Below are 14,537 nucleotides of genomic sequence, written 5' to 3'. Positions count from 1 at the left end.
CCACTACATCAAATGGAAAATCCAAAGTTTCAAGATTCATATATCCAGAGCAATCTAAATGCAATTGGTAAAAACCCAGATGGATGAGCATGAAGATTCAAAAAACCTAACCCAAAGCAATTACAGCCAAAACCAATTTAACAGAAACCCAAGCAATCAAAATAAAACCAATTTCACATAATCCAACATATATTAAGAAAATAACCATCAACACTACCTATTTGAAGTCGGCGATCCAGTAAAGCTTCAAGGTTGCAAGCAGCTATTCAGAAGACATACCTCAAATATGGGGTTGAGGGAGGGGTTCATGATTCAGAACAGAGAACAAGACAAAGCTGTGAGAGAGAGAGAGAGAGAGAGATTTGCGCTAGAGAGAGAGCAAAGAGAGAGACAGAGATCTGCGCTAGAGCAAAGAGAGAGACAGATCTGTGCTAGAGCAAAGAGAGAGACACAGAGAGAGACAGAAAGAGAAAAGGGGGCTGAGCAAGCTGAGACAGAACCAAATTTCTGAAAATGTGATATGGGTGCAATCAGTCGACAATAAAGATATATTTAGAGGTGGTAGTTTTAAAATTTGTGGGAAAAGGTGGTATTTTCACAAAAAATTATAAAATGGGTGGTATTTTGAGCTATTTCCCTACTTTTTAATAGTTCCAAAAGTAAACTTTTTATTCTTTAAAAAAAAAAACGGCAAGTCTTCTTTTTTACTTTTGAGCACAACGAGATAGTGAAATGAGGGAAACTTCCTGCAACTTAAGTGGGAAAGAGAGAGTGGTCTTCATCTTCAAGTTGCCAAACCTTTCTCACTCTGCCAAAAGGTAAGAACTCTAAGCTTAGTTCATTTCATTATCTAATTGTTAGGTTGATTTGTTCCTGGTTTTAGATCGTACCCTTTAGTATATAGGAGCAGGATACTGATAGTTTCTGGTTTCCGATCTTTTGCAGTTCAAGTTTTGTTTGAGGGTGGTGTGTTCTGTTGGTTAGAGCTGATGGATACCGATAATGAGAAGCCTCGGCCTCCTCAAGGTGGTTCAAGCGAACCCTCAATGGACACAGACAAGATGTACGCTGATGATAATGAGAGCCCTTCAGAAGATGAAGATGGAGAGCCCTCAATGAGCCCTTCTGAAGATGAAGATGGAGAGCCCTCAATGAGCCCCTCTGAAGATGAAGATGGAGAGCCCTCAATGAGCCCTTCTGGATTTGGATTGCCCTTAATGAGCCCTTCTGGAGATGGAGATCCCTCAATGGGCACAGGCGATTGGAGGAATCAATTGCAGCCAGATACGAGGCAAAAAATTGTCAACAAGATGTATGTCTAAAGAAAGAAAGAAAAGCTAGTAATCTAGTCCTCATATATGTTTACTTACATGAAACCAGGATGCGCTTTCATGTATTCATACAGAAATGACTGCATATATCAAAGCTAACATGCTTGAATGATATATAACCCCTTTTGTGCGAATTTATTTATTCATCCTGAATTCAGTTTTGTTGTTAAGAACTCTACCACCATGCCATGCTTTGATATGGTCGATAAATTTTATTGATTGTGTTGCATGTAAAGAATGGAGACATTGAAGAGGCATCTCCCTTTCTCTAGTCAAGAGGGTTTACAGGAGCTCAAGAAAATTGCTGTAAGGTTTGAGGAAAAGATTTATGCTGCTGCCACTAGCCAGGTACTTCAATAACTCTTGGGTCCAAATTTTTCTTAGTATATGACAAGTAACTCTACTTAGATATGTACTGATCTGTACATATGTAATTTCTTAAATAAACATGGTCTGTGTTTCAGCTTTCTTTGTATTTTGGATAGCAATGTAGTCTAAGTTTAGCATGGGTTTCTTTTTACAGTCGGATTACCTACGGAAGATTAGTCTGAAGATGCTAACAATGGAGATCAAGTCTCAGAACACAATGGCCAATTCTTTACAGTCCTACTCTGATGGTAATAGGATACTACTGCCATTGTCTCCCTGCTTGCATGCTATTCGACATATAGAGATTGTGATATTTGTGTTTTATATGGAAAGCTGCAGGTTTGACAAAACAAAAATAGGGCGTTTTCCTGTGTTGTGTAGCTTTGTTGTTATTGCTTAATTGCCTGAAAATGGTCTACTATTTCCTCCCCACGTCTTATCTGAAGAGACTCATTTCCGATATCTATGTTGGCAGTCAATTTTGTGATGATTGAATGAGTGTCAAATTTTGTGGTCATTTTGAAATTTCCCTGCCGGTTGTTGCTTTTCTTTTTTAGGTTGATTTGAGACATATAATGGAGGGGACATTTTGAGCATTGTTTGGTAATTAGATGATCACAGTGGTTCCACATGAGGGCAAGGAAATAGAATTGGAAACAATAATCCCAAAAGAATAAGGAAATAGTAATTAAACCCTAAGAAAAGAGAAAAGCACATACTTAGCCTAATTTGCTAGCTTTTTTGCATACGTCTAAAATAGGTATGTAGGGTAGACCACCATGATTCCCATTCAGGTTTAAACTTTAGAATCATAGTTGCCACTTGGAGACGTTTATCTGTTACTTTATTGGTTGACATTGAAGCTTCTTTTTCCTTTTACTTTAGTTTTGGTATATTTGTTTTTTCATGAATAATGTTGAGAAAGATACTTATTGTTAAGCTCTTAATAGTTTAACTGTAAAAATTTTATTTTGGTTGTTAAAAACATAATTTGTGGATCCTTATCTTGTGAATAGAAACTTGGAGAACACTCTTATCTGAAGCGTCTTTGAATCTGATGGTTGTTTATCAATAACAGTTTCCCATGGCTTTATTACCTACACTGCTGTGTATTCATAATCCTGTTGCTTAAGCACTTGGGCTTTCAGTGTTTTCTCAGACTGTTCATGTCATGTGTTGCAGAATCATTTTTGACTGAGTTGGTTCCGATTTTTCTTGATCAAAGTTCTGAAGGTAATATTGACCGAAAAAAAGAAAGTTCTGAAGGTAATGCTTTTTTCCATTATTATCTTCATAAGAAATTTTTTGTATGATTTTATCACTTATAATCCTGTTTGGCTTAAGCACTTGGGCTTCGGTGTGTTCTCAGACTGTTCATGTCATGTAAAATGATCTTTCAAATAAATACCGTTCATGTTTTTGCAGTATCATTTTTTACTGAATTGGGTCCGATTTTTCTTCATCAAAGTTCTGAAGGTAATATCGAGCATAAAAAAAAAAGTTCTGAAGGTAATGCTTTTCTCCATTGTTACCTTCATAAAGAAAATTTTGTATGATTTTATCACTTATAATCCCGTTTGGCCACTTGGGTTTTCAGTGTATTCTCAGATTGTTCATGTCATATGTAATGGTCTTTTAAATACCGTTCATGTTTTTGCAGGATCACTTTTGACTGAATTGGTTCCCACTTTTCTTGATCAAAGTTCTGAAGATAATATTGACCTGAAAAAAAGAAGTTCTGAAGGTAATGTTTTTCTCCATTATTTCCTTCATAAGAAAATTTTGTATGATTTTATTACTTATAATTTTGTATAACTCAGTACCAACTCCAGATTCTATATCCCCGACAAGACATGCAAATGGGGTTGACTGGCAAGAAGAGGTCTATCAAGAGGTAAGATTCTCTGGCATGTAATTAAATGTCATTTTTTTTGGGTAACTGTAATTACATGCCATTAAATGGCTAGGATTAGAAAGAAATATAAGCCGCTGTTTTGGGGCTTGGTCACTTGGGTAGGGATTATATCAGTACTGCTCACCCGTGGGACTGAAAATGAAGACTTGTGATTGTGATCACCTAACTAACAAGACCAATGCATATCTTGCAAGTTTTCGGCCCATTCTCTTTCTTCCTATGGCTCCAGTGTTTCAGCCATTTTGGTGTATGGGTTGTGGAGATAATCCGGTCTGATTGGTTTAATAGGAATATCTGCCATTTGATTATGTCAGATTTAATCCACTGGCTCTTGTTAGTCAGGCACTCACAAGTCCTCATTTCAGTTCCTCAGGTGAGCTGGACTGGGGATTATATACAGGCTTTATTACTAATGTCATTAGCTGCTGGAACAATAGGAGACAACGGTAATAAAGTAGGGATATGAAAATGAAATTTTATCTCTTTGAGGAAATAAGATACAGTTTTTAGTAGTGAAAAACTGAACATTCAATTATTCTCAGAAAATGGAAACTGGTGTTCACAAGTGAGTGATATAGGATTGAAAAGGAAATGAAATGCAGCAATTTGGGAGTTTGGCCTTTTGGATAGGGATTATATTCAGGGTTTATCAGGTTTTTTTAATGGTATTTTTCAACGCTTCGAGGCTTATGCCTCGCCTCATGGGAGGTAAAATGTCTCAGCTTACGCTTTCGCTTTTTAAAACATTGATCAGGAATGATGGTTGCTTCTCAAATCACAGGACATAATGGTGAATAACCTAGGAATACAGAATATACATTTTTCAGTGGCAGAAAATCAAATTTTCTATTATTATCAGAAGAAAGCAGTGGCATTCTGATGTCTATTTTGTTTATATTTAAAATTTTGAAAAAATAAAGTCAATTGAACTGCCGGATGGGTAATAAACTAGGAATAGATGAAAAACATTTTTAGTAGTGGGGAATCAAATTTTCTAATATCCCATAAGAAAGAGGCTTCAAAGATAGAGACCACTATGCTCTTTATAAATTCTCTAAAGAATCTCTTTATATTATTGAACACTGTATTTTGAAGCATTAGACAAAAAAACTTTAATAGATGCATGAGGTACTAAGAAACAAAGAAATCTGGTGTCTGCAAGCATGTAGCTGCAACAAAGTTCTTTCTAATCATCTTTGTCTTGCTGACTTCGATTTGCAGATCGAAGTCATGAAGGAGATGTATTTACCCGAACTAAGTGAAATGTATCAGAGATTTGCTAGTTATCTTCTGCAGGTTTGTAATCACTTCATCCTTTTCCTCACTCAATTTGTTGCTCAACTTTTACCATTGAGCAGCCTGTCCCTTCAAGGTTATCATGGTGATGGTCTGTGATAGATCCCTCCAACTAGATCTCCTGTTTAATTATTGCAGCCATGTATACCGCTTACATGGGATTGTTAATGCCAGTAGTAGTTTACTTTTTTCGCTTACAATGCCAATAATATTATTTGCTACAAAGTCTTGTTACTTGTAACATTGCTATTTTGTTGCTTACTCATCGTGTATGTTGTTCTTTCTGTTTGCCAGCACAATTCTCTTCCACAACCACCAAAATCAAAGCAGCTTGACAAACTGAATTTCTTCAAGGCCATGTTGGAGCGCCTCATATCAGTCTTACAGATTTCCAAAAGTAGCATTTCACCTGGTTTGAAAGACAAGTTGGTTTTATACGAAAAGCAGATAGTAAATTTTATTAATATAAATGGACGTAGGAAGCCAGTTTCTTCTCTGCATCAAGGGCAGCTCCCCCCATCTCGTATGCACTCCATGCAGCTTTCACAATCTCACATTACTAGAGTGCAATCTCATGAAAATCAAATAAACCCACAGATGCTTTTAATGAACTTACAAGGTTCTGCCGCAACATTGCAGCAGAACAATATGGCGAGATTGCAGCAAAGTTCCATGTCTTCTTTATCTGGAACAGCGCAGCAGAACATGATGTATTGGTTGCAGCCTAGTTCCAATATGTTTTGGTTGCATCCTAGTTACAATTTGGATTCAGGACAAGGAAATACACTGAACTCATTGCAGCAGTTTGCTTTGGGCTCTGCCCCACAAACTCCTGTCAGTGCTTCCCAACAAGCGAACGTGAATGCCTTGTCATCACAGAGTGGGGTTAGTATACTGCAGGTAAACATTGTTTCCCTTCAACCTAGTCAATATGCTGCAGAGCCAATATTCCTCAAAAGCTAGCACTGACAAGGAGTAGAAAGGCTTAATTACTTAACCTTGGGGATTATTATACTCCATCACACTTCCAAAGCCCGAATTCCATTCTATTGGCACTGGCTTGACCCTCTCCTATCTTGGTAGCTTCACTCATGCCCTATTGCCCCAGAAATGATACCCAAACATTTTAATCTAGCTTCTAGGTTGCCCATGACAAGATTCTAACCTTGAGTGTCCTCTGGATGTTGTTGTGGTACCCATTAAGTACCAGCCAGTACTCTTTTAAAGTCGGGCATGCATTTTTCCGACGGACCTGGTGACCTATTGGGTGGGGTTATTTTCTTTCTTGTTGCAGGTTGAATTGGTTCAATACCGTTCTACCAGCCAAAGTCAATTGTCATGGGATAGTTCTGAACTCGAAATAACTGGCCTGTAACGACATTAAATCATTTCAAAACTAATGAACTGTCAGGCAGGTTGAAGTCAAACCTAGAAGACTTGTTAAGTTTAGGATGTCTACTGCCCAACTCATCTGTGCAGCATGTGGTGTTAGGAGCATGCCGCTGTTAACGCCAAACGCTGCATAGTACTGAAACATGATGGTTTTTGTGTTATTCTTTTGTTTTGTTCATTAGTTAGACTTGTTTAGTTGAATTTATGCAAGCTCACAAAGCGATAGCAAGATTTTCTTTAATGTTCAATTGAAAGTATTACTGATTTCTTTTGCAGAATATTTCATCAGAGTGGACCTTTTTAACAGCTAGCTTTGTACTAGAGATTTTGTCAGCTGCTTGTGAACAGTTATCCTCCCGAAATAAGCCTCTTTATGCACAAGGTGGTTTGTTGTTTGCTATTGCAGCTTTTCTGATCTGCATCTGGGATCTTGTAGACAAAGTTATCAAGGACAGAATTGTATTGAGGAGGAGGGAAATGCTGCGCATCCTTCATTATCCATCTCCCCGTAACACACCCTGTTTCAACTTAGCTGACTATTATGGTTTAGCTGGTGCCGTCTATCAACTGTTTTCCGCAACATTTGAGTGGTTTCATGTCCGCAAGGGTGTTGATAATCCTATAAAATTTTCAATTATGCCCTTAGTATTTCTTGTGCTTTTGGCTTGCTCTAGAGCTAGGGTTGAAAGGTGTACCATAGATGAGACCCTGGAAGATATTGTTTAAACAAAGACTCATTTTGAGTTATTAGGGCCCTCTCTGAGGATATTGAAATTTCAACACATTAGGCTCATTTTTATTCCTTTAATCCATGTAGTGTGGCCTTGGTGTGGGAAATTTCATAGAGTAGTGGTTGTGTAAATGTCAATGTTGTTACGTAGTCATCGTTTTGTATAGATATTATTTACATGAGGTTGTAAATTTGAGTTATCTGTCCGCATTCAACTTTAGGAATTTAAAATTTTATTATGTTCTGATTTTATGTCAACATTATGGATGGTGTGAAAAACACTATTAGCGAGTTGGTGGTTTGTCTAAGCCTACGTGAGTCATGTAGCAGTCACAATCTAAAATTACTCAAATGCAGTCAGTCATGAAAATCAAATGAGCCCACACCAACTTACAAGGTTCTTTCTGTGGCAAGCAATTCAGTAGAAGAACAATATTTCAATTAGCTTACAGCCAAATTCTGTGTGAATCCTTCTGTAGTGTGGCCTCGTGGGCATGCGCATCTTTCCAAGATCCATGTATGGCGAGTTCTTGTGCAACCAAGAGTTGCGAGTGAGTGGAAGATTGCTTGGCTCTCAAGTCATTCACTGTTTGCGCGTTTGATCATCATACCGCTTCAAGGTATATGTTGTTAGTATTTTAATTCATACATTCATTAAACTACACATGTATGACATGTTTACTGATTGGTAATCAAAATTAAAATAATGAGTATGGAAAATACAAGTGGAGCCCCCTATAATATCATACAATTCAACTCTTGAGTGGGTGTTGGTTTTTTGATTGCCGCATAAACAACCCCATCATGAGATTGACTCAATTTTTTTCAGCCGTTACACTCGTATTATTTCTAAAATTCCAAGTTTGCCTGTCCAAGCTTGCAATTTTTGTTGTTCTTTAGATTATTGCGTATGTGGTTGGTGACAAATTCATGCTTCAAATTTGCTTAAATGTATAGTATACATGTTCATATTTACAATCACCATCATCGTTCAAATTTAGCAACCTTTTCACAATTTTTTTTTCCTTTTTCTGGTGGGATTTCATTTGAACTTGCCATTCACTCTTTTATTGTTTTGTTTCACAATTTTTCTTTTGGTTTGGTTAGATTCGATGGAGAACAATAATGGGAGGCCTCCTCAAGTTGCAGATCCATCAATTGATGCAGGAGGGGATTGGAGGAGTCAACTGCCGCCAGGTGGACGGCAAAGAATTCCCAACCAGATGTAAGTTTCTTCAAACAATGAAAGTAAAAGAATTTATTGGGTTGATTTATTATTCATCCATGCTTTGATGGTCATTAACTTTTATTAAATGTGTTGCATTGCATGTGAAGAATGGATACACTTCAAAAACTTCTTCCCCCCGATCAAGTGGGACAGGAACTCATGAAAATTGCTGTAAGGTTTGAGGAAAAGTATTGTACTTCCATGAACTCTTCTTGGGGTTCTATTTTTCCTGCTACATTTAATACTTCTTTTTTGGTAAATATCATGAGGTGTCCGGGCGGCTTGCGCGCACCTTGACTAATCCCCACTCGCGGAACTGAGCCTGCCGCTGACCACTAGGTGTTGCAACTGCCGGGACTCGAACTGGGGAGCAAACCCAACCGAACCCTAGAGCCTTACCCAAATGGCGGACAAAACCACTGGGCCACTCTTGGTGGTTTACATTTAATACTTCTTAGATAATGCTAAATGTAGGTTGTTGAGTTGGAGACAATATCGATGTCAGTATATGGTAAAGGGATCAAATGATTAAAAATATGAACATAAAGGGCATTTGTTGTGTTCTTGTCTTTACACTTGTTATTACTTGGAAATGTTTAGATGACCCTAACTTGTTTTTGGGTGTGTGTGTGTGTGTTTTCTTCTTCAGAAAACATAAGTAACTTGCTTCAGTTGTAAGCCAGTTGCTGCGCTCCTTTCAGGTTTGGGCATCTTGTTTTTCAGCTTCCATTCCTGGCTTGCAATTCAATATTGCTGTTTTGTTTGACAGCGTGTTTGGTTTGTTAGATTTTATGGATATCGATAATGAGAGGCCTCTGCAAGGTTAATTGCCAATAGTCGACGGCAATAGGAGGAGCGAATTGCAGCCAGATTCACAGCAGGGACTTGTCAACAAGACTTAAGCATGCTTAAGTGGTTAAAAGTATTTAAAACTATGCATCCGAGGCTTTAGGTTCTATAATTTCTTCTCCAATATTTCTTGTGTTAAGGGAAGAAAAAATAAAAATAATGGACCCCATGAATTAGCAGAGGCTCCATGAGGGTGGTAGAAAATGTTTGTGTATCCGTAATCGAATTCAAAATAAAGGAATTGAGTTCTAATTAAGAAATTCAAGGTGTGATTTTGGGGGGCTATAGCTAGAGAAACAACCTATCATGAGTCAATTTTTTTTTCACCATTGCACCCTTATGTTATTTCGGAGATTCCAAACTTGTCCGTTCACATAATCAAACAACAGCACTATCAAAACAAGACTAATCTGGTAACCAAAAACTATAAAAAAACAACTTCAATGAAAATTCGAATTCAATTACCGTTAAAACACACGATTAAATTTTTATTTTTCCAAATCTAATCTATCACTTTGGACGTAGAGGTAAATACGGTCGCCATCTATCACTGTACATACGCCGAAAATAAGCTAAGGCAGCCTACCCAGATAAAAATTAAAAAACTCTCAGCTACCAATCAAAAATCAATATCCTTTTTTTTTTTTTTTTGTTTGTTGTTGATAAGAAATTCAATATGGTTGGGTTGTAAGGTGTGACGACAATTTCATTGCCTTTTTGTCTGTTTGTGTGTTTTGGTCAAAAGATGAAACGAGAATTTCATTGTTTAGAGGACTTAATTCTGAAGCAACCCAACCCGTTTCTATCCAATTGACAATTGAAGTTCCCGTCTTCTCCTACTTTAGGCTTTTCTCTTCAAGTCCGAATTGCTCCACTTCCAGTTCCAGTCGAACCAGTCCCTTCGAAGAAAACGGTGAAATTTTGTTCTCTGTTTTTTTGTGGTTAATTTTCCTTGTCACTTCCGTTAAAATTGTTCGATTATGGTTCTTCATTCATCGCTCAGATTTTCGTAATTTTTGTTGGGTTTCCGATACTATGTGAATTGCAAGCTTTGTTCTTTGGATTTTTGCGTATGTGACCGTAGGAATAGTGTAGTGGAGAGAGTTTCGTGACAAAATCTATGCTTTACAATCACCATCATCATTTAAAGTTAGCAGCTTTTTTACAAAAATTTTCATCGAACTTGCTACTCAATTCTTTTTTTGGTTTTGTTTGACAGTTTTTGTTTTGGGTTGGTTAGATTTGATGGATAACAATAATTGGAGGCCTCCTCAAGTTGGAGAACCACCAATTGATGCAGGGGATTGGAGGAGTCAACTGCAGCCAGATTCACGGCAAAGAATTGTCAACAAGATGTAAGCTTCTTTAAACAATGAAAGTGAAAGAATTTAGTGGATTGATTTACTATTCATCCTGAATTCACTTTTGTTTTGAAGTGCTCTACCTTCTTGCCTTTGATGATCATTAACTTTTCTTAAATGTGTTGCATTGCATGTGAAGAACGGATACATTGAAGAGGCATCTTCCCTTCTCTGGTCAAGAGGGATTACAGGAAATCAGGAAAATCGCTGTAAGGTTTGAGGAAAAGATTCACACCGCCGCCACCAGCCAAGTACTTCCATTACTCTTAGGGTCCTATTTTTGCTGCTACATCTAATACTACTAAGATATGTATATATGTGCTACTATTTAATTTCTTACATATATATAAAATATTTTTTGTGTTATTTATATCGGGGATACTGGATATCAATGCATTCTTAAGTTTTATGTGGACCTCTTTTTTCCAGTCGGATTATCTCCGGAAAATTTCTCTGAAGATGCTCAGTATGGAGACAAACTCTCAACACAGAATGGCCAATTCTTCACAATCCAACTCTGCTGGTAAAAGAAACAGGCTCCCTGATCCGGGTGAAAAAAAATTGACAAAAAATGTGCTTTTGTTTCATGCACCTACACAGATCTCATTTACACTTTCGACTATCCCTTTTGTTTCCCTGCATGTATGCTTTTAAAAATGGAGAACTAATGTTTACTCATACGTAGCTTTCTTCTTGATGGCTGGTTTCCTTCTTCCCACATCTCTTATATAAAAAGATTCATTGTTGATATTTATATTGGTTGGTAAGCATTCAAGTCCGTAATTCGTTTGTTGTATATTCTTTCAGAAAAGGGATCAAATGATGAAGAATATGAGGGACATATAGGGCATTTATTGTGTTCTTGTCTTTACGCTTGTTATTACTTGGAGATGTTTAGATGACCCTAACATGCTTTTGTGTGTGTGTGTGTGTGTTTGCTTAAGTTGCTTAAGTTTTAAGCCAGTTGCACCATTACACCATTCCCTTTGGTGTTCCAATCTCTGTTGAGGAATTGGTGCTTGTGCATGTGCTTTGTTGTTTCAATTATTATTGTCATTAATTTTTCTCATTTGGTATTTACGCTTTTCTATTTTGTTTCAGTAGGTTCTTTTGGTGTGCAACCCCAAGTCCCCTACCAAGGGCAATTACTCTCTATGCAGTTGTCGGCGAATCAGTCTCTAGCACGCCAACAACTATTATCACAGAACATTCCGAATAACATTCCTCCTGCCTCTGGTTTACCCCAGACTCCTATCCCAAGTACTGTATCCTAACGTGCAAAATATGTCTGGAACTCATAGAATAACCCCAACTTTGCCCCAACTTTTCATACATTAGATTCTTTTTTTGACATCCAATTCAGTCAAACTGATCTATTTCTTAGGTTTTATTCCTCGTTTTATATGGTACCCTTTATACGACCAAAAGAAAAATTGTTACACTTTAGAGTGGAGCACCCATAGTTTCTGAATTTGGTTTCTTTTAGGTTTGGGCATCTTGTTTTGCACTTTCCATTTTCCTGGTTTGCAATTTAATTTTCTGTTTATTTGACGGTGTGTTTGGTTGGTTAGATTTGATGGATACCCATAATGAGAGGCTTCTGCAAGGTGGTGAACTGCCAATGGTCGCAGGCAATTGGAGGAGCCAATTGCTGCCAGATTCACGGCGAAGAATTGTTGACAAGATGTAAGTATGTTTAAAAAGAAATAAAAGCTAGAAATCATGGATCCCATAAATAATTAGAGATTCCGTCAGTGTGTACTCATCTTTTTAGTTGAAGCTATTTGTTTCTTCTTACATTGCACTCACCAGTGGTCATTACTGGGGTCCTATATGTGCATTGGGAATGCAAAAGAATTGGTCTTACTAGATGTTTTGGTATGACACTTGGGCCGAATTTTATTCTCTCTTTCATTTCTTTAACTTTGTCAAGTTGAAGTGTGTTATTTGTCTCATGCCAAAAAAGGGTTTGTATGGAGGTGCTGATAAATAGTAAAAGATTGACCATGCCTATCTAGTAGCTTTTATATCAGAGACAGCTTTGTCTTAGTTTTGTCACAAAAGGGCAATCTGAAATTCTCAATATTGAATGCAGAGGCAAGTTAGCAGTGAGTTTAAAATTGGAGGCACTCATTGAAAGAAAACATTCTGAGAGATATGGTGGATATATATCAGACCAAGACATCATAAAATAGACTCTGTACAGATGCATGTTCATATACATACATGAAATGAAACCCACATGTGTTCATTCATGTGGATGTATTGAAGTTGACAAGGTTGAATGATCTACAACCCTTTCTGCATGAATAGATTTATTTATAGTGAAATTATTCCTTGTGGTCTAATTTGGATGCTGGACTAGTGACTGCTGAGGTCGGGCTCCATATAATGCGTGCTTCAGATATTGAAGCTAAAAGATAACGTACTTTTTTCTGGACTAGTAAATGCCATTGCTGTATTCTTCTTTGGTTTTTTCCCCTGTGAAATCTGCTGATGGATTATTTTTTGTGCTTAATCTATCCCTCACATATATTTTTCTTTCGGGAGTGATTCTTTACTCTGAATTCATGTTGTTAAGAACTCCACCTCCATGCCTTCATGATCAATAACTTGCTAACTGTGTTGCACGTGAAGACTTAATACGTTAAAGAGGCATCTTCTCGTCAGTGGTCAAGAGGGAATCGATGAACTCAGGAGAATTGCTGAAAGGTTTGAAGAACGGACTTATGATTCTTCCTCAAGCCAGGCACTTCCATAACTCTTGGGTTCCTAATGATTTTTTTATTTTATTTTTTTCTTCCATAGTACATGCAATGTATTCTAAGTTTTGTTCTCTCCTTTTCCAGTCTGATTACCTACGGAGAATTTCTTTAAAGATGCTCACCTTTGAGGCCAAGTATCAATGGACAGCACCTACCGCCGCCCCCTCCAACCTGAAACGGCATCGTGTCTTCCCTTGACATGTGAAATATACAAATTTCGTGACTTGGTCTTAAATAAAATGCACGTATTTGTGATGAAAAATTTCAGAAACTCAAATGTTTGTCGAAGAAGAGCAAGAAACAATTTCTAAACTGTTTCTAATGCTGCTACTTAGTAGGAACACTTTATTTATATGCTTGTAATAATCCTATATTTTATATTGTATATTCTTTTTTTTTTTGGACAAATATATTGTATATTCTTGTTCCACATGCAAAGTTGCTCTTTTCTCATGGGTCGAACTTAGCCCAAAACTCACATATCAAGAAGGAATTTAGCAAACCACCACTACCTTTTAGTCATGCAAAGTTGTCTCCCTCCCAAAATTGATATATAAACCACCCACTACTATTTTATTTACACACCCTAAAATTCCGACACACTCCAAAGGAGTGTAATTATTTAAGGTAAAACAAAAGACGACCCTTTTATTAGTGTAAGTTTCTAACTATTGAGAGAAAAAGATCCCAACTAAATATTTCATTTAAAAAGGATAACGCAATAAAGTTATACAATTAAAAATATTAAATGCAAGAATAAATAAATAAATAAAAGAAAAGAAAAACATGTCCTGCATTTTGAGAAGCTAGTATTGTGGATATATTAAAACAAAAGTTATAAAACTCGTTCTAAAAGTAAAAAAACAAAATAAGAAACAAAAAAAATTTCATACGTGTATGACAAGGAACTAGTATAAATTTAAGCAAAATAATAATGCACACTTCAGATTGATGCACCGGCGAGCGAGTATCAAGAGGTTAGTTTAAAATATGCGCCATATTTACGCAGGTTAGAGCGCGTCTTGAAAAGCTAGTTATTCATAGAAATAAAAGGGTGCTGTAGTGGAGGATTTCCGTGGACTACTGAAACGAAAGTTTCCAGTTGGGGTGGGTGATTGCCCAGATGAGGGGCAAAGATAAGTGGCAAGTGGCAACGATACTGGTTTTATTGTCTTTTTGTCCCCATGAGCTTAATATGAACCAAACTATAAAAAAAAAAATCAGAAATTTGAAAAAAAGTCCCTTAAAAACAAATTTCAGATATTGATGTTCGTTTAAAATGGGATTTAGTTGTTTCGTTC

The 14,537-nt window shown here is 36.9% G+C and overlaps 2 protein-coding genes across 5 annotated transcripts; both read left to right on the top strand.

Annotated features, from left to right (window-relative positions):
- Positions 724-7,324, top strand: LOC18775148 (mediator of RNA polymerase II transcription subunit 15a). Of its 4 annotated transcripts, none has more exons than XM_020565420.1 (11): positions 724-818; positions 946-1,312; positions 1,568-1,679; positions 1,855-1,948; positions 2,883-2,933; positions 3,126-3,209; positions 3,361-3,444; positions 3,521-3,594; positions 4,837-4,911; positions 5,206-5,811; positions 6,580-7,324. In XM_020565420.1, the coding sequence occupies exons 2-11, from the start codon at positions 990-992 to the stop codon at positions 7,027-7,029; spliced, it is 1,953 nt and encodes a 650-aa protein (XP_020421009.1). In that variant the 5' UTR covers positions 724-818; positions 946-989; the 3' UTR covers positions 7,030-7,324. The 4 variants fall into 4 exon arrangements, with proteins under 4 accessions (XP_020421009.1, XP_020421008.1, XP_020421007.1 ...); XM_020565419.1 differs by having other exon boundaries at positions 2,883-2,966; positions 3,126-3,176; XM_020565418.1 differs by having other exon boundaries at positions 2,883-2,966; positions 3,533-3,594.
- LOC18773461 (mediator of RNA polymerase II transcription subunit 15a) lies at positions 9,853-13,631 on the top strand. Its single transcript, XM_020565415.1, has 8 exons — positions 9,853-10,023; positions 10,351-10,465; positions 10,611-10,722; positions 10,901-10,994; positions 11,576-11,731; positions 12,043-12,157; positions 13,109-13,220; positions 13,321-13,631. The coding sequence occupies exons 2-8, from the start codon at positions 10,356-10,358 to the stop codon at positions 13,432-13,434; spliced, it is 813 nt and encodes a 270-aa protein (XP_020421004.1). The 5' UTR covers positions 9,853-10,023; positions 10,351-10,355; the 3' UTR covers positions 13,435-13,631.

Source organism: Prunus persica, chromosome G6 (genome assembly GCF_000346465.2).
Source record: "Prunus persica cultivar Lovell chromosome G6, Prunus_persica_NCBIv2, whole genome shotgun sequence".
Taxonomy (NCBI): Eukaryota; Viridiplantae; Streptophyta; class Magnoliopsida; order Rosales; family Rosaceae; genus Prunus; species Prunus persica.
Note: the sequence above shows the minus strand (reverse complement) of the source record. Positions and strands in the feature narration are given on the sequence as shown.

Bases quoted from the DNA above. Each gene is read 5' to 3' on its own strand.
- LOC18775148 (XM_007208176.2), top strand. From the start codon at position 990: ATGGATACCGATAATGAGAAGCCTCGGCCTCCTCAAGGTGGTTCAAGC. The intron at 1,313-1,567 runs GTATGTCTAAAG...TTGCATGTAAAG, and splicing joins CAAAAAATTGTCAACAAGAT to AATGGAGACATTGAAGAGGC. The intron at 3,595-4,836 runs GTAAGATTCTCT...TTCGATTTGCAG, and splicing joins AAGAAGAGGTCTATCAAGAG to ATCGAAGTCATGAAGGAGAT.
- LOC18773461 (XM_020565415.1), top strand. From the start codon at position 10,356: ATGGATAACAATAATTGGAGGCCTCCTCAAGTTGGAGAACCACCAATT. The intron at 10,466-10,610 runs GTAAGCTTCTTT...TTGCATGTGAAG, and splicing joins CAAAGAATTGTCAACAAGAT to AACGGATACATTGAAGAGGC. The intron at 13,221-13,320 runs GCACTTCCATAA...CTCCTTTTCCAG, and splicing joins ATGATTCTTCCTCAAGCCAG to TCTGATTACCTACGGAGAAT.